Source organism: Cylas formicarius, unplaced genomic scaffold, assembly GCF_029955315.1.
Source record: "Cylas formicarius isolate icCylForm1 unplaced genomic scaffold, icCylForm1.1 PGA_scaffold_5__7_contigs__length_24384050, whole genome shotgun sequence".
Taxonomy (NCBI): Eukaryota; Metazoa; Arthropoda; class Insecta; order Coleoptera; family Brentidae; genus Cylas; species Cylas formicarius.
This window is the reverse complement of record NW_026844341.1, coordinates 13566164-13592020: the sequence shown is the minus strand read 5'-3', so window position 1 is coordinate 13592020 and position 25857 is coordinate 13566164. Positions and strand designations below refer to the sequence as shown.

Below are 25857 nucleotides of genomic sequence, written 5' to 3'. Positions count from 1 at the left end.
CGGATAGGTGGGGAAGGAAATACCATCCGCGGACCAACAGGTGGTAGATAGTAGTCCTGACCTGTAGAGAAAGCAATCCCCGATATTCGGAATAGAACTAAAATGTTGAAAGGCCCAAACTTTACTTCGAAATGGATCGGAACTTCGGAAACGACTTAAGCTTCGGAAAAGCATCCTATCTCGGATAATAAATGAAATTACATGATAACTCAAGAAGATCGAGATAGACATTGTATTAATTAAGGAGACTGAGAAAAGGACAGGGGTTAGAAAATCTCAGGTACTTCGATCATTTCTTTAGTGGCGTACCTAAAGACCAGAACGGTAAACAGGGAGTATCTATTATGACACGAAGGTGTAAATATGCTCATGCGGGGACACAGAACCACATTTTTTTGAGCATACGGCGTAAACTAAGACGCTCTGGTGAGCGAGAAAGAAGAATTAACTTATAAAACTGGGGGACGTGAATAGTAGAAGAGGGAAGCAAGACAACGACAACGCGCTAGGAAAATATGGTGAAGAGGTGAGAAACGAAAATGGCAATAGATTATAGATAATAAAAGGATTTTTTCCGGATCGCTGGATTCACAAATACATATGGACACAGCACAATAGAAATCTTAAATCGGTAACAGATTACGTCATTATAAGACAAAAGACACATATGAAAATCCAAGATGTTAAAGTTTGTAGAGGAGCCATAATTGGAAGTGATCATTGTCTGATAGATCAGAAATAAGGCTTCCAGGAAGCAACAGGCAGAGCAGACTTGAAAGTAAAACAACAATCATAGATCGACGTAGATATAACCTCGATAGCCTGGGACATGCAAGTATTAGACTACTGTATCAAAGAGGATTAGACGACAAACTCAAAATGCAGTCGACATTTGCAAACACAGAAGAGCTCCACACGTATATAACAAGTATGCCTACATGACGCAGCTTCAGAAGCATTGGGACTCTGTGGAGGAACAAAGCGGTAAAAACTCTATTGGTGGGAGACGGAGATCGAGTTGGCAATATAGGAAAAAAAATCAAAAATATCTTACGACCAAAACAGACACAGACAAAATGGTTTACAAAGAAGTGTAGGCAAAAGTTCGGAAATACGTTATTAAAAGGAAGGACAAAACATTGGGAGAAAAAATGTAATATCTAAATACTTACCTTGGAGGCTCAGGAAATTCAGAGAGTTGGAAACTTCTTAAAGCATTGAGACAAGATACAACAAAGGATATTATAACACCCATAAAAATGGATCACTGGGAAAAATACTTTTGGGAGGTATTAAGGGAAAATAGAAAAGGCTCTCCGAATAATGAGAACCGAACACAAAACATCACTACAATAGGTTCCCCGTTAGGACTAGAATGGCTTGAAAAATAAGAAGGCATCGGGACCAGGAAATATTGCATCATAACTATTGAAATATGGTACAGAGAAGTTGTATGCTTTATTAACTCAACTCTTCAAAAGTTGTATTAATGGAGAGGAAATATCTAAAGAATTTTAACCATACACACAAAAGATAATAGTACGAGTACGATCGGTAGAGTGCATAGAAAGATAAAGATAAAGATAAAGAGGGAGAGTGCAGAGACATGGAAATGGTATTTATAGACATTTAAGCGAAAAATCAAATAATCTTGGCCCAAGGCTATGATGACATAGAGTACATGACACAAAAGGTAATTGAAGAATATGATGAATGCGGGCTGAAAGTGAACATCAATAAAAGAGAATACATGTGTATAGGAGGCGCACAAGAAGACTTAATTCTTGGAATAGGACACAGACAAAAGAATATATGTATTTGGGTTTAAAAGTAGCAGAAGACAGAAACGTGGATAAAGCAATTCAGGAAAGATATATCTATCTAGTATAATTAGAGTATCTTAAAACAGAACAAACAAAACAATTACAGTTCCATTGCCAATGGCATTGTAACATAATACAATACACAGGGTTTCTGTTGAAGTGTTAAAGTTGGTATACCAAGGGGTTATTTGTTTTATTTTCTGGGGACAAACATGTGACGCGCATCAATTTTTCTTGTTCGTCGTCCCATTCCCTTTTTTTAGAGTCGTGTTTTATAGTTTTTTCGATTTGAGTTCCCTACCCTGTAAGTTCGTTGCTTTATGGAACAAAATAAAGACATTTTCTGCGCTATCTAATTCTGATTGTGCGGAAAAAGATTTCTACGACTTATCTTTAGCTTTGGTCTGGGCGGAGCACTGTTTGAGGTAAGAGAAGATTCTTGGTAATTTTTCTGATCTGTGTTTTTGCAATCAGAGTCACCTACCTGACGTCTCAACTATCGCAAAGTGTAAATATCATCATTTATTAATAGTCTATTTCCGTATACTATTTAAGCAGACAGCTTCTTAGATCTTGCTAGTTCAAGGTCTTCCTCGAGTATTTTCTTATCGAGTCTGTCCGATACACATAAATCTTGGGATATAAAAATGTTTGCTTCCTTCAATCTTGGTGCCACTTTTATAACCTGTTTTTTCATTCAACTTTTATCGGTGCACTTCCTCAATTTTCCTCAACGATTCGTTAAATACTACGGCATAGTAGACGTTGCAAGGTAACGAAAAATCCAATATCCAAATCCTAGAGTAACAAACTCGCGCATTCTGGTTGCAGTTACCTGGGTTAGCCCATTCGAAGACAGTGATAGAACGCCTAACCGACACCCTCTTGAATCTGAAAATTCTCTTAGAGACACTGGAGCCTCAAATACTATATATGCGTAAAATCGATAGATGATGAAACAGCAGAGATCGTATTGTGTAGATGGGGGCGGTGAGAAGAATTAAGTACTCGAAAAACTTGAAGATCTGAGTAAATTACTAGTTCTTTACATCGATTTCCTATTGTTTTCGGCTGCGCTCAGGTTTAGGAAGCAAGCTAAAGGAAAATCAAGTTTTCAAATTGAGATTAAATTAATAAAATTTTATTTGTGCTTTTAAAAAATAAATCAATGAATAGACCAAGAGATAAACTTTTCAAAAACCCATAAAGGGCTGCTGGCCGTAAGCATAATAAACGTTATTCCACATGGCCATTTCCTTTTCCTTTCTGTTTGGTTTCATTGCGAGCTCATTATCCAAGTCTAAATATTGAATATTTGACGGCGAAACTTGAGTCCATGTCACGTTGAGTAGTGGGTCCGTGGGATCGGGCGTAGGGTTCCTGAAATTATACAGATTACGGAAATAATTCGAAAACTCAAAAATAGAAGCGCCCAACCTAATTATCAGAAACAAGTATATATATATATATATATATATATATATATATATATATATATATATATATATATATATATATATATATATATATATATATATATAATGTTACAGTTAGTATGCATAATAACTAAGTATTTTAGGAATTATGCGTAACTGCTGAAAATGTGATTCGAATAATACATGAGAACATGAAAAATTATGAATAAACACTAAAACGTCAGATATTGTGCATAATCTTTGCCATATTACGTTAATATTGATAATATCTAAAAATTTTACAGGAATTTTCAATAATACCTAAAATATTTAGTCATTTTGCATGTTCCTAGTTAGTAGTGAAATGTGAATTTCTCTGTAGCTTGGGTGCTGAAAAGTGTCTGGCCTGCTAGTGACAGTGAACATGTAAATGGTTTAAAATTTATAATCTAGTTACTGTTGGTTAGGTTTGATGGGTCTGCTAAAGGTACTTACTTGTTATTGTAATTATATTTAAAGTTTACCAAACCTGTTGCATAGTTAGTTCTTGGGTACATTTCGCAAAACAACACGAATACATTCACTGACACGACAGTCAGAATTGTCAAACGTCCAAATTCATAGCGAGCGACCCAAAAAGTTTACCCAACGTTTTGTATAATATACCTTTTCTATGACTGTTAGTTTTTGACTGACATGACCGTCGGAATTATTATTATTAAGTATTTTGCTGAAGGGGTAGAAAATAGTATATTATACAAGTGTGGTAAACGGCATTTGAGTTACGAGTTTATTCAACGGAGCGCGTGTTTAATAAACGAGTGACTTAAGAAGCTTATCAAACGTGTTGCATTTTTTCTGCGAAAGTTAGTTTTAGGCTACATTTTTGCAATACGAATACGTTCACTGAAATGATCATCAGAATTGACTAATGTCAAAATTCAAGCGCCGCGGTAAAATCTCAGAAAACAATTTCTCAAAAGTCCGTGTAGTAATATCCTGGAAATGTCCGAAGGCGCTCGGATCCTTCGGACACGAAACTCACGTCGCAAAGTGACGCTTTCAACAAGCTAAATGGGTGTATAATTAGGTATTTTACAGAAGGGAGTAGAAAAATTTACTAACAATATTTATAACATACACAGAAAAGTTCAATCGTAGTTAGCTTAGCTTAGACAGCCATTAATTTACTTTTTCTACTCCCTTCTGTATACCTAATTCATAATTCCTACTTTTACACTGATCTAGGACATCTAGGGATATTACATGTTTTCAGAGATTTTACCGCACGGCTTGAATTTTGACGTTTGTCAATTCCGACGGTCATGTCAGTGGATGTATTCGTGTTGTTTCGCAAAAATCTTTATTAAACACTCGCTCCGCTCCACAACACTTGTTGCACAATATACTATAACGTGTTTTCATAAAAAATACAATCCAACATTTTTCAAACCCTAGTTTGAAATTCGCGCTTCCTTACGGTTTAACTTCTCAAGCCGAAGCCGCAGCTTCTTTTTTCATCTCTAATAACTCCTTTATAAATATTAAATACAGCTGTTCTGCTTTGTCTAACTAATATAAAATAATATGAATATAAATAAGTAAGCTGTGAATTTATTTGTTTTCGGTTTAATCTTGACGTACAAAAGGAGAGTTTATTCGTCAAAAAATCACCTTGCCTTAGAGAAATAGCATATCTGAAAGGCAGCACTTTTAATTAATGAAACTTAAAAGTTTTTAAAAAATTATGTCTAACACTGAAAAATATAATTTTCTGTAATAATTACCAATGACAACTTCTATATTTCAATGTAGGTTTTTTTCGTCCTAATTTACTTACAATGTTTTTGCAAAGTTGCTCAAGAGCCGAACAATCTGCCTGCTAATCAAAATTTCATCGCTCGACTGCAAGAAACTAAGCGGCGTACTAAAAAGGTAAGGGCTTTCTGCTCCGTGTCCCGCTCTTCCTGCCCCTGAAGCAAACTTCAATCATCCCAAATTTCCAAATCTTCTATATCTATAGTTACCTTCGATGACCGGAAGCAAGTTTAACCACCCTATGAACGAAAATTGATAAAGATATACGGGGGTAATGCTCGATTGAATTTCAGCCTGCTTCAACGTTGATTTCACAAACATACGGTCACTGGTTAACTGAAAACATAATATGCTGTTATTAGTTTATTGTTTTCAGAAGTATTATAATGTTTCAAAAATATGTTTCAATACTGAGCATAATAATTTTGATTTAGTTACATTTCTAAGAGATGCAGCTGCTGTTGAGAAATCGACTTTTGAAACTGATTTATGATGCTGATAATGTTGTAAAAAAAGGATTTTTTAAAGGATTATTTCTTACGACATTGTTGTGGTGATAAATTTCAGTTCATGTGTCCCTACGAGATACTTTGCACATTTTTTCAAGGTTGTGAAACGCATTGCTCTGTTGATTCCCGAAGTTTATAATAAATTCTTTTCTGTGAATCTCATAAAACACTCATAGAAAACAATTTTGAAATTTTTGAATGTGATTAGAATATTCATTTAGATAATTTCGATGTAAATAGACCACTTTTATTTTACGATAGCTCAACCGATCTTGTTGGTAACATGTTCTGTAAAAAAAAGAAAGGCTTCCGTTTTTGAAAGACTATCTTGCAATTGATGGTCCTTATTCAAAGGATACTTTGTGAAAACCAAAAAACCCAGAATGTTTCGCTATGTGACACCACCTACTGTTGGTGATGAGATGGTAGGACTAAACCAAAAGCATTAAACTCAAATCGAATAAAATTCAATATTAATAGAAAGAAATGATGATTTATCGAATCGAAATGCTGAGTAAAGTTCAACAACAGACCTACAGATGCTTGACTGTTGTCAAGGGAGTGAAGGATGTACGGTCTCTGTGAATTCCGCATAGGTTTGGGAAAAAAGTTTGTTGGTATTCATGTAAAATATGAATTTCGTCTTCCGTTGCCTTTTCAATAGCTTTTTAAAGAATAGGAAGTTTTCGCTGTCATTTTTTCATCCTGCCAAAAGATCTAGATCAGAATAAGCATTTTGAATGAAATTTTTGGAACAAAAATGCATGTTCAAATTGTTATAATTCATATTTTTCTTTCATTAAATTATATATAATTTCAATAACACCCTGTTTTCTGTGTTCTGACGAAATTCTATTTCTGCTTTCAATTATTATTATTTATATAGACCGATAAATAAATGTTTCACATTTCAACCGACCGCTCGATACCTGATACCGATTCACGTAATAGTAGTTTTAATTAAAAATTAACGAAATAATTCTGTCAACAATACTTTCTTCAACTTAATAATAATAACACAGCTTGAAACAATGAGATTTACCATCATCCAAGTTTTTGCCCCCACTGCAGAATATGAAAAGGAAGAAACAGAGGGCTTCTATAAAGATTTAGGACTGCGAAATGGCAATCATTATGGCAACTTCAACGCCAACATAGGCCAAGTTCTGTTCAGAAAAAGAACTTGTAATGACAAACACATTTTCTAGGTCACCAAAATGACGCTTGTACACATGGAGGTCACCCGCTGTTTGACACGAAAAATTACTAGAAATCAGAACGGATTCATTTGTATCAACAAAAAATTTAGAAACTCGATACTATGTGTCAAAATATATCCAGGTGCAGATGTATTACTAAGAATTAGGGATGTTAAGACTTCATTATAAAGAGAAGGCAAATAACAATTGTCTTAGAAGAAAAGATGTATGACGCCGAAGAAGAGAAGTGGAATATCACCAGAGAGAGAAACACAAAATAGTGATTTGAGTTAGTCCAGACAAAGGAGGAAGCAAAGCTGGATGACTGATGGCATTCCAGAACTTATGGAGCAAGGACGGAAATGTAAGTATAGAAAAGCAGATATGGGACAATAGTACCTAAATTGGAAAGCAAAATGGACTATTATGAGGCGAAGCGCGATCTCTTTACTCTATATACCCTGGCAGTAATCGATTAAGTCCAACTTAATGTCAGAAAGATAAAAAGGAAACAAAATATGAAACCACATTGACAAATGGAGGGAATGTATTACAGAGCTTTTTGAAGATAACAGATCTGAACGTAGTTTTGATTTTACAACAACCAACAATCAAAAAAAGCGAAGTAGAATAAGCAAAAAAACTAGCAAAAAATGGGAAGCACCGAAATTTTGAAACTACTAGGCGACAAAGGAATAACAACCCTTACAACATTGGTATACGGTCGTATTATCGTTTGATTGAACATCGGAGCTACTAGATGCTATGACAGTCAAGTAATTCGTTTAATGAGCCATGCGCTAACAATACTTCTGAGAGAAAAGACGGAAAGAGCCGGGAACAGTTAATTCGATTTTGTTATTTATTCTTAATGTACTTATCCAAAGTACTTAAGACTCAAATGTCAACAAAATACAATAAATGGTCATTAGTATCTGCAAGAATTGATTACATGCAAGAATTTTAGTTGATATTTTTCTTCCGGCCTCTCCAATGTATTACACTCCGTTCAAATCAAACAATATATAAGCATTTACAGCGTAGAATGAGACCCAGTTTCTGTTAAGATCAGAGGTGGCCGACAGGATAATTCCCGAAACAATGGACGCAAGAGGAACCCGGAAGATTTGTAAATAGTATTATGGTAGTCTGTGGAAGTTTATTTGAAAAATTAAAAATTAAAGCACGTGACATTAGAGCTAATGGTATCTTGATCGATGTTGCACATCTGGAATGGGTGCAAAAAATTGGTGTATTTGAGCAGTAGCAGTATCCAAATCAAAACCTGAATAGAGAAAGCAACAAAAATAAGAAAAGTTTTCACGAGTTTACGGTGCTCTGGTAAGTCTTACCAGTTCTCTTGTGTGGATATTTACGGAAATAATGCTTGAATTCGAAATTTGGGTGTACAGACGGTTACTAAAGATGAGTTTGTTGGACAAAGTAAGCAAAAGATCTGGAAATAGACAAAGTTGTTAAGAGAAGAGAATTTGTCAATTTTGGTCACATTATAAGATTCCCGGAATATTATGAAATTCTACACCTTATTATTGAGAAAAAATACCATGCAAGCTTAATCCAGAGAGAAAGAGAACATTGTGGATAAAGAATTAGGTGGTTATATCTACAGTTCCACTTTTCCGGGCCTCTATGATCAAAATGGTTATCGTTAAATGGTCATGGTAGGGGAAGAAGAGAGGTTGTGCTCCAGTTTCTCATAAGCAAGGTCCAAGCTGAGAAAGAGAATTCTATACTACTTTCATTTCTTTTACATTTTTAATTATCAACCATTTCTTTCATTTATGATAATCGCCTATCAATTCTAAGCTCCCTGTTATTTCAGATGTAACGCTCAGCTGGAGATTCGTCATCCGCGAAAAAAATCACGTAGGTGCGCTTGTGCAAAAATCGTTACGTGCCTACAATTTCTTAGTATCCATTAAAAATAAAGAAAAGTCAATGTACATATCTTAGAATGTACTATTTGTCAAAATACCTCTAGGGATAGTACTGGACCTGAACATTTCATCTAGTTGATTCTGAGTGAAGTTGCATAATTTTAACAAAATAAAACAAGAAATATACTGTAAAAAAATAAATGTATAACTATTCAACACCCTGAATCTTGGAATAGCATGTTCTGATATAGGAGTTTTTTTTTTGACCTTGAACTGAGTACTGGTGCATATCTTTTAATAATAGATCCATAGAAACCTAGGATAATGCATATTACAATAACTACTGTTAATTCTAAGTAACTTACTTCTACAACGGCCCCAAAGTTTTCACTAAATGATCCATTTGGACCGACGTATGCTTCTCTTATTATCGACCCAACGTTCGTTGCGTTGGTACCCGGCAGTAGTATCAAATCAGAAGGTATTACTGTGGTCAAATCCGAATCATAATTTGTTGCTGTTGTGTTGATCAGCGTCATTCCTAGAAATGCGAAGAGCATGAGTTGCTAGACAAAAAAAATATTAAAGTTTGATAGATTAATAAAGCTGAGGACTCCACAACATATTTAAATTTTAATATAATAGCGAATATTGAACTGGCCAAATACACCCGAGAAAGGAATTTCAAAAGTTATGAGAAAATGTTAAAGATGTTGGGATGTTCAATTATAAATTGTTTTAATGTGGTCCAAAAAAACATGACGGATAAAACATACAATTTTTTAAATAGAACACCCTATTTTCATTTCTTTTTGAATTCCTTTAAAAATATTTCAACTTTTTTATCAATGATAATAAATAAATTTAAAATAATAATATATACAAAGGAACTTTGAATTAGATGCTTCAGGGTGTTCAAAATAACGAGTATATTTTATCGTTTGCAATCGAAAAATCTCGATTTTCTTTATTAGTGCACCATATATATTTATAATATTTAATATTCTGAAATTTTTCCAATATCGTGGTGACAATAAATTTAAAAAAAAAGTTTGAAAAAAAATCTCCTGGAATCTTCCTGCGTGGGTTGTCCATAAATCGGACTGGCAAATTTAGATAAATAAGATATAAAAAACAAATCAGCGTTGTGGTATTCTTTTTATGTTGATTTAGTTGTCGCTCAATGTCAATGATTGAAAAAGAACGTTTGAATTTTTTTGCCTAATCTAACAAATAAAAAATATTGTTAAATGGATATTTATATATATTTTAAATAATATTAGTGAAAAAATTCATACTTCTATTTTCTAACTAAGATATTTTTTAATATGCTAGAACATACTTAAGTAGTACTTAGCAAATGTCATGCGGGCGTCATTATTATGACGTAGTCGTCATCTTTCCTGATCTCGACTAAACCAACTGGTATGCGCTTTTATCAAACGTTTTTTAAGTAATCATATTATTTATTTAATTATTTTTTGTGGACATCTAAAGAAAATATTCCCATTCCAGTTTAGGTCGAGTTAGAATCTTTAGCGAAACCTTAGGAAAGAAGTTTTAAATTGCGACTGCGAAAGTCTAAACCTATCTAGCAGGTAAAAACAAAGGTCACTATGCTTTCTTGAAAATGCTGATTATCAAAATATTATTTTTGTTTCAGACCACCGGCAAGGAGTTGCTATAAAACTTTTCAGACAATAAAGATTTCTAACTTACCACCCAAAAGACTAAAGAAACTAAGTGATTCCTCCGACGTGGTCCCCAGTATTAAAGGAACTTGATTGAAATTTCCAGACTCTAGACTCGGAAAGCTGCGGTTTGTGACGTAAGCATCTTCATGTTCCGCTTCAATGGAAATACCCGTCTATAACAAATACAATAGAATAGAATTTCCACACTTAGTTCAAAACTTATATATTATGACATTAATAGTAATACTTAAACTTAGACTTGACTAACAAAAAAATATTTTATATCCGAATATTAAGACATGCGACACGTGCTCTCTTTTTAAATGTGTGTTTACTGATATCCTTATTTTTATATGTATTAAATGATCTTTGAACTATTTTGGAGAATTGCCCCTTAAATCTAAGTTAACTACCAAAAGTTATTTCGAGGTTTTTATTTTTTCACTCGCAACCGAATATTTTTTCTAGAACATGCCCGATTCGGCCCAAAAATAAAAAAAAAAAAACGGATTTAGATGGATTATTCTTCTACTGTTTTAAAAAAATATATTAATTTTTACACTACACTGTCGTTTGGATATATAAAGGTTCGTTCCTGTTTGAGCTTTACCTTATTTTGGTTTCGTCAGCATTTTCTCATCCCAATTATCACTATAGTTCATATTGTAACAAACTATTTTGAAATTTCAGTTTAAAGAGCGTGTGTCAAACCCAGACGTGTGTCAAAAATCACATTCTGTATACGGAAGGCTTGAGAGAGTCGATAAAAAATATAACGCTTCCTGGAGAATTTTCAATTTTACTTCTCACAATTTTGATTTAACAAAATTTGGAAGACAAGAGACACAGAAGACACAGGGTGTCTCACGCTGGATGGAACATTATACGTTTTGGAACGGGACGTAGCAACGTGCTGAAAAGCGGGTCGCATAAGTTTTTGACACTCCCCTATATAAAACCAGCAGGAACATTGATTTTTAAAATGAAAAAGTTGTGTATTGTTCCAGTTTTCTTTTTGCAGCAACTTTTTGATCTTTTTTTGTAAAATAATTCCCTATCTAATTCCCTCGGGCGGTTATCGAGAAATTAATTTAAATTTAAATTGTCATTTCTTGGTTTGTTCCTACTAAAAATACCTGTAAAGTCATAGCTTTTTTGCGATGTCCAAGGTACAAAATAAGAATTTCACAAAATATTTGTAAGCATTAGGTAGTTAGGACATGTCATCATATTGACAACATATATTTTGTTAAAGAGTTTCAAGAAGTGAAGAAACTAGTTGAAATGAATGAAGATTATTCACGTGTTGGTTTAGAACGTTCTACGCCATGCTCCCATATCAAACATCCACTCTTCTCTATTTAATCATAGTTCTCTTCCTACCAACTCCTTTTCATGGGTATGGTCTGTCTAAATCTTCATAGTGTTGCCTTTCAACGGACACTCCCCAATAAAACTTCAACGATGTTATTGTCTATTGTTGTTGGGTAAAGCCGTTAACAAAAAATGTATTCTTATTTGAGTGACACGACAGGGGTATACTTCTTTCTTTCTGATATATTCCTTGAGTGTTGGCCATTTGTGGAAGTGTAGATTAATCGTTTTTACTGGGATTTCAAAATAGTTATTTTACGAGAATGTAAGAACGTCGCGTCGAAATTATTTGTCGCTTGATGCAAAGCAAGTTTTGAAAAATATCTATGAAAGTCTAATCAGTAGGGGACTTATTAAACAAGAAGCTTTAAAAGAAACCTGTGAGCTTGCAAAAATGCTAATATCGTCAAAAAAGAACATTGTTAATAGTGGAGAATTGATGAAAAGGAATAAAGGTAGTGATTTTCAAACTCACCGTATAGACAATAGTGGTCAGGCCCTAATAAGAAGGAAAATGTATTGTCTTTATCATAGCAAAGTTGTTCCTACCTTGGATAAACAGAAAAAGAAGCTAGAACACGATGAAACCAATATAAATTTAAGTCGTGCCACCCTCCATAGAGTTGTTTGTAAAATGGGATTTAAGAACAGCAAAATAGACAAAAGGCAAGTAGTAATGGAATCACAAAGATTACGCACTTCAAGAGATTAGAAGATATCAATTAGACAACAACATGAAACATGGTCCGATACAGAAACAACTGTATCCAATGTTTGGGATGATTCCGCTCAAAACTGTCAGACGAAAGCACCTTCAAATAAAGGAAAACGCATCACTATAATACACGCTGGGTCAGAAGAAGGATTTGTCCCAAACTGCTTGATGTTGTCTGCAAAGAATATTAACGATTCCAGCTGGGATTATCATAAGGATACAAGTGCCGAACTTTTTGAAAATTGGTTTGGAAGCAATCTTTTAAAAAGTATAACACAAGCTACCACAGCCATCTGCTACGCAAAGCACCAGCCTCATCAAGTTCAAAAACTGAAATCCAGCAATATTTCTTAGAAAATGATATTTATTTTGAATTCAGACAGAAAAAGAGCAACCTTTGGTAAGTTTTGGTTAGTTCCTAATTCATATGCAATATGCAAAAACAGTAGGTATGCTGTAATTTTCTATACAAAACAACATAAATCCTATTATAATTAATTTTAATGACGACTCTGACAGCGAAACAGAATTATACTTTGATATATCCAATAAAAATGTTGTTATGTATGGATTTTCCTATCTATGAATTTATTGTATATATTCGATGTCAGTGTTTTTACCTTAGTGTAATTTAATAAGATTATATACTCCTAAATAAATTAAAAAAGTTATATTATTACCAAAAACCTTTCAGAGTCCGTCCCAAAGTTCTGCCCTTTAATACCTATAGCTTCCATATATTGAGACAGACTATACCCGTTATTCAATTTTTTCTTCCGGTGTCTACGTAAGTACTTGTTTTGCTATTCGACTTTCGAACATTCACTGTACGTATCAAAACCAAGCTGTTTCGTCTTTATGTCATCGACCATATATGTTACATTGCCATAATTTTCCTTATATTTTTGTTTGTTATTTTTATTATTTGATCGTCAAGTTGATCTCCTTCAAAAGTTCACTCTAGTTGCTAGAGGCATATTTTCAGTTTTGTTTCTTAGTTGTGTGATTATACTGTGTTGTATATGGATTTTTTATTAGATTTGAAGAGAATATCATTGGTTCCTTTATTTCGTCATCTGGATCTAGGTATTTATATTCTTTTAAAACAAAATATCTAGTTTTTAGTTACCAACTAGTGCCCTTTGGAATACTTTTCTTCTTACTTTTACAGTTTTAATGAAATAACATAACGTCCGATTTTCATTAAAAAACACCACCTACCATTAATATTTTTAAACAGAATTGTGTATTAATAAAATAATAACAACATTTTTGAAAAAATGTAGACCATAGAAACTAGATAAGTTGTTGAAAAGATCCTCCACCTTGAAGGATACACGATTCAGTTCTTTTCCTCATACTGCCGCCCACACTTTGAAGTATACCTCCAGTATTTCTTATTAAATCGTAGGAGGCTCTTACACAAAATTTCAGCTCTTCTACAGATATAAAATTACTTAAGTAAGAAACAATACTGATAATAACTCTCTGTATGTTGTCATATTAACGACATTTCTAAGACCATGCAGAGAAGAGGTTTTTATTTTTTAAGCGAAAACCGTACATTGGATTGAAAGAAATCAAGAAACTAAATTTATTTAGAAATAGTTCGAGATTTTAAGAATAATTTTTATTTTAAGAGAAATCTCTGCCAAAATAGAATGATGAAATTCCGTATGCCCGCTACTCGTGTATTTAAAAAAAAAGTGATACAGTAAATAATGCCCCTTGGTACATAGTACATGTGTGCCGAACTTCATAAAAATATCTAAATTGGTATTACAGTTTTGTGTATATGATTGGGTGAGTTCTAGCCGAAAGATTTAGAAAATAATGTTTCTGAGACCACGAGTTCTATGTTAAATGAAATTCTTCCAATACGCAACCGTCTAATATGATTTTTTCTGTACTTACACGGTCATTTGCAGCGAATGCCGAAGTCAGCACGTCTGCCGGCAAGCTTTGTAGGAAATCTCGAATTTCCGTCGTCGTATTTTGCTCAGAAATCAACGGATCTACATATTTTGCGTAGTCATACGCTGCTTTTCTGGCTTCGGTCTGATGTGTAATGTTCATATAAGTTAGCGAACAGCCGCTTAGGCAAATTGCAGCCCTGTACAGCCCTGCAGATTTTGTGTTTACAAGATGGGCTCCCACTGAAATACCGCCCGCGCTTTCACCAAATATGGTTATTTTTTCTGGATCTCCACCGAAAAGTGCTATATTATTCTTAGTCCACTTCATCGCCAGCAACTGGTCTTTCAGCCCTGCGTTGCCCAAAACGACGTCGTCTTCGGTGGATAGGAACCCGTACAGCCCCAATCTATAGTTTGTATAGACGATTACAACATCTTCATCTAACAGATAAAAAGGTCCAGCCATAACATCAGATGTACATCCCATGGTGAATGCACCTCCGTATATCCACAACATTACGGGCAATTTGTCAGTTATCTAGAAAGTAATGAAATACATATATGATAAATTAATTAGTGTTATAATTAGTGAAACGGGTTGCATTATAATCGATAATTATTTCTATGAGAAGTTTCCCGCCAAAATGGTTTTGTCAACATCGGACGTACGTGAAATAAAATCAACAATTACTGCTGTTTTTAATGACAAATTTCTGCAAGAAACTGCGGACAAAGCAAGCAAGGTAAAAAAAAACAAAAATATTTAAGAATCGCTGGTATTAGACTTTTCTTTCTTTCTTTCCAATAAAATTAACATTACTAGGACCCCGAGGGATTTGAAAATTGCAGAGCATAATTGCAACTTTAGAAGCCAGCTAGCCAGTCAGGATTTGATAAAAAAATTTTTAAATATGGTTCCGTTCTCCATGATGGACCCGACTATAAATTACATTTAGATTAATCAGTTTGCGTCGAAGTTAAATGAATTAAGTATTACAAAAAAACTGTTATTATTTAATAGTTTTAGTTTTAAGTAAAGAGGAAGTCCCAATATGTCATATTTTTATAAATTAATTATATGTTTATTGTCTAACGGTGGAGTACAGTTAAGTAAAGGTCCAATTTAAGAAGGATTTTATTGAGAATATATTTTCTGTTTTTTGCAACAACAGAAGAATTTATTTATTTCAAAAAACTAATTTATAAGCACAATGTACAAGTTGGTAGAGTTTTTTGTTTCTTAAAATATAGCTTTATTTGTAAAACTTAGACTATAATATTAATAATAGTAATAATAATAATAATAATAATAATAATAATAATAATTTGGTTAATAGATAAGAAAATTGCCATTTGTAAAGTTCAGTCGAATTAATTTGTGGTGTGTTATTTTTGATTATGCATGTTTAGCCATTTTACCATTTGGGAAGGGTGACTTATTTCAAATTTTTTTACACCGAATATCAGCCTCAAACAGCAGTTTTGTAATTTCTGAATACGAAAAATGCCAATGTGATTCAAACATGGATGAAAGCTAACAGCACAGAAATTTACTTGTGATACCATTAATGGCTCACATAACAATACTTTTGTTTTTCTATTTAAATAGTCCCTCTTTTGGTATGTAACAAATATTCTTGTTAAATAATAATAAATTGAAGTAAGCTTTTTGAATGATTTGAAAATGGCAAAGCACTGTGCAACAGTAGATCGAAATTTTTTAGTGTCGTTATACTGAATTACTTTGTCATTTATAAAAAGTGATTCTTTAAATGTGGGTTGACTTTTATTTTTCTTACGCCCAAACAATGTAAAAACGGACTTGTCAGCATTTACTTGGAGGCTAGGTGGCCTAAGGTTGCCTGTGGCATGTATATAATGTAGATCCTGATGGGAGTTCCTTATTGGATTATAAAAAAGAAGATAATTTGGAGTTGTATATCACTGCTTGAACCCTGTTACTGATATAATTAGAAAGTAGGTTTACTGCTTTTACAGAAAAACCGACGTAATGTGAAACTGCAGTTAGTAAAGAATGATTGAGCGTATCAAAATTTTTGAAAATCCCAAGAGAGTCAGAACAGGAAGTTTACTTTCATCTAGAGCTTTAAAAATATCATCGCTAATTTTCAAAAGAGTAGTTGTGCAACTGTCTCCTGATTGATTTACCGGCATAAGAGAGTTGTTATGTTTGGAATAGGTCTGATATTATTAAAATCCGTTGGATTTATCGTTTTAGGCAGAGGAATAAACAACGCTTTTTTGTTTTAATTGTTGTTTAATATTTCGATTTCCTCAACACCAGCAAAATAGAAATTAATGCTCGAAGCGTGTTTGTTTCTTCGATAAACTCAATTAATTTAGTAGCCGGCAACAATTTTATTGTTCCCCACAGTTCCTTCTGAGTTTTTTGATTGAGTTTACTACTTTATAACAATTCCAATGGGTCGGGTTTTTATTTTTTTAAAATTTAGCTAAATATTTATCACGTAATTTTTTCATTTTCTTAAGGTGCCCGTTAACGATGGTGTATAATTGTTAGTCCACTTTTACAAATTCCACTTTATATTCGGCATTTTCAAAATCACGAGTACTATTCTACAATATAGCCATTTGATCAGATTTAAAAGTCTTATAACTACGTTGTTTGAAGCTTCTGTCTTTTGTCTTAATTGAAGCTGTTGTTCTATTGATCTTAATGTTCAATACACAAAGTACACAAAATACAAGATCATGGTCAATCAGGCTATCAACATGGTTTATCATCTTATGTATGAGAATCAGCACAAATATATAGTCTAAATATAGTCTACCATATAATCTAAAAGTGTCGCCGTAGACAGGATGAATCTAATTGGTTGGTCGATGAGTTGGGTTATACCAATCTTTATATGAATAAACTGATTAAATCTAAATTTATGAAAATGAGGAAAAAACGATCTGAAACAGAGTGGGATAAACTGCAGAAATAGAATTATTAGTTAGTTAGTTCTTTTGAATTTTAAAGTTCCGAGCCATACTAATCTAGTACTTTAAATCTTTACTCGCCTTTCTTGCCGGAGTGTATACATTGAGATACAAGCAATCTTCACTCTGTTGGCCGCCTCCAATCATGGATATACAACAGCTTTTAGTTTCGTTGGTGTCCAGAATTCCGTCCCACGGTTTAGGAGGTACCGGAGCCTGAAAACAAGAACATGTTGCATCAGTAAATATCGAATATAAAATAAAGTTACGCATGTAGTCTATTTTGTTTAAGATAAGATGATATAGCTCACATGTTAGTTTGTATTTCCAAATATTTTATTATTTATAATTTTAAATTCGCAAGCCAATTGAAAACAAATTAAAGTTTAAATTTTTTAGAACTCCCAAACTTATTCATTATACCATTATTGTTATATAAAAGTATTGGATAAAGCGTAATCGTACTATAAGGCATTAGAGGCTCGAAAGAGATTTCTGGCAAAATCCAAAAACTAGTTTTTCTGTCAGGAAGACAACTTTCGACGCAAAACGCATAGCAAAACCTTAAATTGATTTACAGCCATTTGAGCAATTTGTAACAATTTACTAATTCGGTAAGTTTGCAATAAGAATTAAATCTATTTTTCTTATTAATTGTGTCCATACATAACATATGTGACTCAAAATTACGGTGATACAGCATTTTTATTTAATTTATCTACTACGTTATTTGTATGATCTACCCATGATAAGGAGCTATCTACATAATTTTGTTTTTAATATATTTTTAGTAGGTCATCATAACCCTTGTTTGTTCTGCAGAGCTTATTACATAGAAAGAATATTGTGTTCATTGAGCTTGTCTGAGAAACAATTCATAAAAGTGGACCACTGCTGTTTACATTTAATTTTATTGGCTGTATTAAAATTTCTTTTTTACTAACTTGTGTGCAGCGTGATCTGAATTCAATGTATGTAAAACATGGTTTGTCATATTGTCGTTGAAACTTGTTAATATATTATCAATATAGGTAATAATTTTACCTGTTAAACGAGTTTTAGTTTTAGTTTTTAGTTTTTTTAGTTTTATTTACAGTTTAACCAACTTACAAAACTGTTACATTCATTAAAGGTAAATAGAGAGAGAAAGACAGCACTATAACCCAGAAACCAGAACAAAATATAACAATAACAATAAAGAGAATTAAGCGGTAGAACTCAAACGGAACACATCAGAACGAAATGGGCGGAGGCTGCCGACAAAAGCATGAAGCTTTAAACAGTTGCACACTTTCAGTCTTCTAAGTAAGGGGTGAATAAATTCCATAATTTGCGTGATGCTAAGGTATGCGGAACATTGAATTATTACAGCTTCTGTAATATGCGTTAAAATGTATGTTACGTAACCATTCAGAATCTTAAAGAGAAAAACTAAATCACTGTGACATCTTCTGGTTTGAAGGCCTTAGTTATAATGCTGTAGTTGATCTGATACCCATTAAAGATATTGATATGCGCCTTTGAAGCCAAAGATCTTAAAAATACTTTCTGAATGGCTTCGATGTTATCTATATGGCAGGCATAATGTCGAGAATATACCACAGATGTATACTCCAGTCTAGAGCGAACCAAAGAGATATAAATGAGTTTAAAGCAATGTGGTGCAAGTTGGTCACTAGTACGTACAATAAACATAAGGAGTCAGATCTCGACTCCATCAATGCTATATTGGTTGTGAACCATACTCAACCAACGACTAAAGCTAATACTACGGCATTTTTTGTTTTGCCAACACTCTCCACGTCAACAATCAAAAGACACTGCGACTCCGAAACTACACTAACAATATAATTTATAAACAAGTTAAAAAGAATGGATGCAGTGTGAGAACCTTGGGGGACTCCCGAAAAAATATCAGTTTTACCTAAGATATAGTTATTAATACGAACCAACTCAGTACGATCAGAGAGGAAACACTGAATCCACTGCACCAGCCCAGCCCCCAGACCCATAGCTCTAAGCTTAGAGACAAGATGCACAAACTCCCCAAAGGCGTCCAATAAAAATTGTTGGTAGATGAGTACATTTGTTATTGTAGATTTACCGTGTACAAACTCATGCTGTTAATCAGCCAGAATTCCCCTGCAATGCCACCACCACTCTTGTGAATCGGTACCAAATAACTAACCTTCGAAAAGTCAGGAAAAATACCTGAAGACAACGACAGATTAAATATATGCTGTATTCGCCTACTCAAATTACAGACGCAATTCTTATTCAAGACTGATGTAATCCCATCATGCCCATGCGAAAATCCAGTCTGTAAGTTCATAATGCTCTCAAAAACGTCAATAAGCGAAGCGCTCATGGAGTTAAAGTCTAAACTATAGTCAAAACTATAATTAGGAATCACACCTTCACACTTTTCATAAGTAGAAGCAAAGTGCTTTGTAAACCATCCAAAAATATTCTGACCACAGTCGGTAACCTCGTCACCGGGATATGCACTTGACCTCCGCAAACTATTTACATGTTTCCAAAAAGATTTTGAGTCATAAGTGTCATCCTTATAATTAATTCTCAATACATATGCAGTGTAAGCCACCGAAATAAAAATAATCCTCAACATTGTTAGTTTGCTTGTATTTTGTGTGCGCAGTTTTTTTCATAACAATTAAGTTCTGGAGTTCATGACTAAACTATGCAGGGAAGTTTGAAGACTTAAATCGCTTAATAGGAACAAACATCTCAATCGCACCATACATACACACACATAAGCCAGGTGATGCTCTGTAATATTCAATATCCTCTCTACCGAACTTATTAGCTTGATCTAAATTATGGTAATTACAAGAGCCACCCAGCAGATGTGACACACTCAAACTACTCACAGAATTACTCTAAACCGCACTAGGTAAATTGAAGTCTCCACCAATCAACACATCACAATCTGTGTATCCAGCCGAGAGGTCTGAAGTAGAGGAAGTAAACTACTCATACACTGAAATAGGTAATGTAGTGAGCTTTACGTTAAATGAGATAATGATGATATTGCCTTCGGGTATGAGGTTCACATGGAAATCGCCAGCTATACTAACTTGAATTACCTGTACACATTTGCAGCAATTGTTACATCTTGTTTATGAAAATTACAAAACTACAGGAGCCCTTCTTCTTCTTTTCTTCTTTCTTTTATTTGCATTTTGCACCTCAGATCCACAGCATTCGACAATGAACTCCTTACTTAAGTTGTTAATGTCTGTTCTTGCGTTAAATTTAATATTGTTTCTCACAAATATCGTACTTCCACCATGTTTTTTCAAAGTTGGATTTTAGTTTTCCAGTTTTCGGTAAAACATAAAATATCACATTCGTTGTTCCAACATAACAAGTCTCCTATTAGGTCTACAGAATTACCTATGGATTGAAGATTTTGATGTATTTACACAGAATTTTTTGGGTTTTCTCCTTTATTTAACTTCGCATTTGCTCTCATATTCCTCTTATTTATGTCAAATAGATTTAGGGATCGTTTATCATTTATAAAAAAAATCAGCAGTATTTGGGTTTAGTCCCATACTCAGTAAACTGTCGATATTGTTCTATTTTGGTTAAGTATGCTGGATTTGTAAGATCTGGAGCTATGAGTTCTCTTTTTGAGTTTTCTCTTTACCTTCATGCATTCCACCGCATTTTTGGTCGTTATAGTAGTCTTCAACATATACCCTTGTCAATTCAAAACTTACTTTTTTATCCTGTACAAACTATCTAAAAATGTTGTGGTGAATCTGCAATATAAACTTTTCCTTACGTTTATTTCTACAATCCTTTTTTGTTACAGGCTTGATCATTTTAGTTCCTTCCTTTCCTAAAACCCTGAGTTTTCTTTCACAAGTGCAGTAATAAATTCATTCGGCTCACGTGCTTTTTCGATACCAGTCATCATAATGCAGGGATCTGTAATCTGGGCTTTTTTCAAGACAAAGCTTTTATGCTTTTAGTTTGCTTTGCTGAACATCGTTTTCACATTCCAACAACGTTCGTAGCTTTTATACACCTGGAAACACTTCTGGATAATTACATTGGTAAATGAGATTTTGTTTAATTTCTTTGAATATTATTTTTGATCTCTTATTCTTATAATGTTTTCTTGACTGAGGTGGTGTCTGTTTGGTTACTATTTCGAATTGACTTTGTAATAGCGCTATAGGTTTTCTGCGTGGGTTGCTTTGTTAACGGCAGTAGTTATTTATTGCATTTGGTGCCACTATTAATTAGCAAGACATCTTTATATAGGTTGTCACTTGAACCTCATTTGTATTGGAAAAAAATTGAGGGATGACATAATTATCCCGATCCTGCCGTCTCCCTTACCCTCCCCCACCCACCACCGTTAACACGTTGCGAATAAAAATACGCGTTGCTTAAATGTGGTTCAGATTTTAAAAACAAAAATTTTTTGATTTTCTTTAGTTATAAGGTGAAGCGAGAAATGTTTTTTATAGATTACCTGGAACCTTAGTTCGCCGAGAGGTGGAGTTGCAAAAGGTATTCCCCTGTAAGCGTAATAATTCTTGTCCTGGTAGGAAATCTCCGATCCTCGAATTGTTCCATCGGGAAGATCGACGATTAAATCTTGCCCCAGCTTGAAATGAAAATTGATGTTGAAAATAACAACAGTTTACAGCAGCCGAATTATGACGATGAAACAATTGACAACGTATTAAAAAACACGAAATTTATTAATGGATTAATTTTATTTCAAAATTACCACTTTTTAAATGGCGTCTTCATGTAAGAATACATTTGTTAAATCTACTGTTGCAAGTTCTCCATGTTATTATTTTGTTTCTCTATTAATTCGCGAGATTCTTATCTAAAAGGAGCTCGTAAGCTTCATTAGGATTTGTTAATTCAGTTCCATTAATCAAGACTGCATATTAAGGACAAACCTGCAAACTGATTACTTCAACATGTATTTTTACTTTCTTTCAAGCAATTACCGAATATCCTTCTTTACTGGCTTAGTTTTGGCAAAAACAAGAATGAAAGAATTTTCAAATGTCAGTCATTTTTAAATAATAATCTATTATTTTACATTACATATTTACATATTACTAATACTATTGAGAAGCTTCGATAGCTACGCAGAAACTTAACAAAAAGGCTACAGAAGAGCAATAGCTAAAAATGATAAAGTCGTAAGAAGCAGGGCGTTTTGCAATACTTTAAAAAACATTCTGTATAAAATAAATACTTACATGCTTTACTAAATTCGTAGCAACATATTTGACTAAAGGTGGTGTTAACCATTTTTCATATTATGCAAAAACAAATAGGGGATTCCATTTAAAAAATATGTTTTTGTACCGCCACAGTTTTGTAGAGGGCCCTGTATTATTGGAAATATTGACAAAATATATATCTTTCAATTGCATGGAGCACTCGTCAAAACATTTTTCCAATATGGTGTTTGGTGCTTAGTCACACTATTGCTCCACCCTGTATATTGGGTGAGTTCATTTTTTTTTCAGTTATGACGACTTTTAATTATATCTGGCGGCAGTGTGGCAGTGAGAACATTTTAATAACATAAATAAGTAAAAAAAATACATTTTATGTCATTTCTTTAAATATTTGACCGGATTTGGAATAAAAGAGGTGTACAAAAAACACGCACCACTGTAGTATTAATAATTTTAATACAAATAGTTAAAATAAATATCTAACACAAAGGATGTGCTAATCTGTAATTCCAGAAAAGTTAAATGATCCGACAATTCATCGAATGTTAACAATGGGTTAACTGCGCAAAAAGGAAATATTCGGTTAAAAGTATGTTAAATCTATTCCAAATTTATTTTAAATTATAAAAATTATACGAGTATAAGCGTTTTTTGACAGCCCATCGGTTTGACTTGATATGTAATTTAGTATTAAAAATAAATTTATACTTTGTAATAGTAATAATAATAATACTGAAAATGGTTTCAGTTAAGCTCTGAAGAAATCAACATAATGAATGGCGAAGTATGGATCTAGAAGTGTTGTGCAAAGTGCAAGTTTCTTCGAAAAATTAATAATAATAATAATAAATAAATTCTAAAAATAAGTAAGCGGTTATTGGCTTTTAAAATTCGGTTTCTGCAAAATCTTCTAGTATCAGTAAAGGAATGAGTACTGTTTTAAAGCTGAGAAAAATTTAAATGTTTTTTCTTTAATGTTCTTTCATCTCTAAAAGGAAAATGGTGAAGCGTCGTCAAACATTTTTGGAAATAATTGTTGGCAATTTCAAAAAGGCTTAACGCATTTTAATAAAATTTGAGTAGTTAAAAGGATTTTTCCTCGGTCCTCCGGCGGCCATGTTCAAAAATTTTCTTTTCATTTCATTTTCTTAAAACCGCACATAATTTTATTCACTCGTACACTCGTTAAATGATTTTGTGGCGGGGTAGGAGTCAAAAGAGTAGACGAAAATATTAATTTTCACAATAATAATAATCAATTTTTAAGTTTTAGTTGGTCAATAACAAATTATTTTCGAAAAATAAATAATTCATTGTCTAAACTTACCGCGACTGAAATAAATACTACACTTATAAGTCTCTGCATGTTTGATTTCGCAGAACTGCGGATAATACTACAAGTTATAGATGTTATATATCGTACAAACATGCTGATAAGATGGAATCGCATGTTTTTTGCTGCTTTTCATACTCTAGATTTGTTTAATTAATGTACGCAAATGAAAAAAAAGTCTACGGATATAAAGATGTAATGAAAATCATTAGTAATACGTAGAGATAGTGAATATTAGTATCCAAATAGTCGTTTCGGTAAGTTTTACGCTGGATGATTTCTTCGACTAACCAAAACTGCCAGTGTCTGGGGGTTTCGCGACCAAAGAACAGACTGGCTGGTATAGACAAGAAATGGCAGAGTTCGACAAAAAATAGAAAAAAACTTGTCTACAAGTTTGTAGAAAATTTTGCTTGCAAAACACCTATACAAATGCAAATCACGAATGCAACTACATGCACAGGCGTGCGCAAAGGGTCACTTCATTAAACACTCTGACGCTCTATATGTACAGCACCGAATCCAAGATCTTACGTGGATGTGTCGAAACACAGAGGCTTTTATTTTGTAGTTCTTTTGCGGTGCATCCAGTACCGCTGGCGAAAAATATTTGTATTCAATCATTTTGCATAAACGGCTAACATGAATCACTCATTCTGCGTACAAAAATTGAGGAATTATCTAAATCAACTTGAAGATTAAAGTTCAATAAAAATCGATAATTTAATTTCATTTAAATTGCTTCTTCGAGAAGTGGAATCTGTATTTCCAAAACAATCTGTCCTTCATGTCATGATTCAATAAGTAAGGATTACTGATAACAAACGAATGAGTCATTTTCGAAACTTAGGTGGGTAAATTAACTGTTAAAAATATGAACCGAAATGTAAAAAAAAAATTAACAAGGAAGCCTTGTTAGTTGTGATGAATTGCCTTCCAGAGGTTTGATCTACCGCACCGTTAAACAATGGGGTTTTCGAGTGCATAGGCGCTACTTTCCATTTGTGTGGACTGCCGTGCAATGACTCATTGGATTTGTACGAGCAAGAATGCGTCAAACCACTCAAACCTCTTATCTAATCTAAAAAACACAATACCAGTTTATCAGGAAACAACTTAAACCAAATTTGGTAGGGAACAAAACAAAATCTTAAAAAATTCATCAACATCAACACAAAAACTTCGCTGCTCAGAAGATGCGAGTGTCGAAAGCTGTTTTAAATGGCACTCAATTCTCCAATGGCAGTAATCAACATCCTCTCAAATTCAGCTCTTTGCTTTCATTTGAACAGCCTTCACATTGGTTTCCTATACCTAAAAGATTTCAAAAATTCTGCCGAGTTTCCGTTTGGAGGAGTTGCTTCTTTTAGTAACACCAGTTTATTGCTTTATCTACCATACTTTAATGACAGCTTGCCTAACGCTGTTTAAATTTTTACCAATTATATATCCTCCATTTACCCAAGTCTCGCCCAGATAATAGATATTTCTATTGTCCCTATCTAACTGCTCCGAAATATCGTCATCCATGGCAGAACATTTCGTCTTTCCCTATTAAAAGCGTTTTTTTGGTTTGAGTTTTTTGTTCTATATTGTAACTTTTTTAGGTATTGTATTTTACTGTTTTGATTCAGCTCCCAATATTTTGGCCTGATATCAGCTACGTTGGGATACTCGTTTTCGGTAAAAGAAAGTGCCCTTAAGTTAAGCAGGAAAAGTTCGACGAATATGAGAAGCTTAGTCGTATTCTTATGAGCTTCGGTGCCACCAAGTCGCCTGGTGTGCTTTTCCTTGTGAAAAGAACCATACTGTCTCCCTGACCTTAATTGACACTATAATACACTATCCTTCAGTTTTTTTAGCGCAGTTAGCCTACGGGAGCAGAACATTGTACGAATTTGCTTGATCGTAGAATGATCAAATTATTAGGATATGCAATAGTGATTTTAG

General features: G+C 33.5%; 2 protein-coding genes across 4 annotated transcripts in view; one reads left to right on the top strand and one right to left on the bottom strand.

Annotated features, from left to right (window-relative positions):
* Positions 1-2974: 2974 nt before the first annotated feature.
* LOC132701950 (carboxylic ester hydrolase-like) lies at positions 2975-23945 on the bottom strand. 2 transcript variants are annotated; one of them, XM_060670297.1, is made up of 9 exons: positions 23902-23945; positions 21839-21973; positions 17410-17544; positions 14360-14899; positions 10382-10529; positions 9028-9203; positions 5266-5392; positions 5079-5211; positions 2975-3203 (listed from the first exon to the last, which is right to left on the bottom strand). In XM_060670297.1, exons 1-9 carry the CDS (start codon positions 23938-23940, stop codon positions 3017-3019), a joined length of 1620 nt encoding a protein of 539 aa, XP_060526280.1. In that variant the 5' UTR covers positions 23941-23945; the 3' UTR covers positions 2975-3016. The 2 variants fall into 2 exon arrangements, with proteins under 2 accessions (XP_060526280.1, XP_060526282.1); XM_060670299.1 differs by lacking the exons at positions 21839-21973; positions 23902-23945 and adding an exon at positions 20436-21279.
* The window catches only part of LOC132701952 (synaptic vesicle glycoprotein 2A-like), a 33214-nt gene continuing 17706 nt past the window's right edge, over positions 10350-25857 (top strand). For both annotated transcript variants that reach the window (XM_060670304.1, XM_060670305.1), the window contains exon 1: positions 10350-10490. The gene's annotated coding sequence lies outside the window, so the exon portion shown is untranslated. The remainder of the gene's footprint in view (positions 10491-25857) is intronic.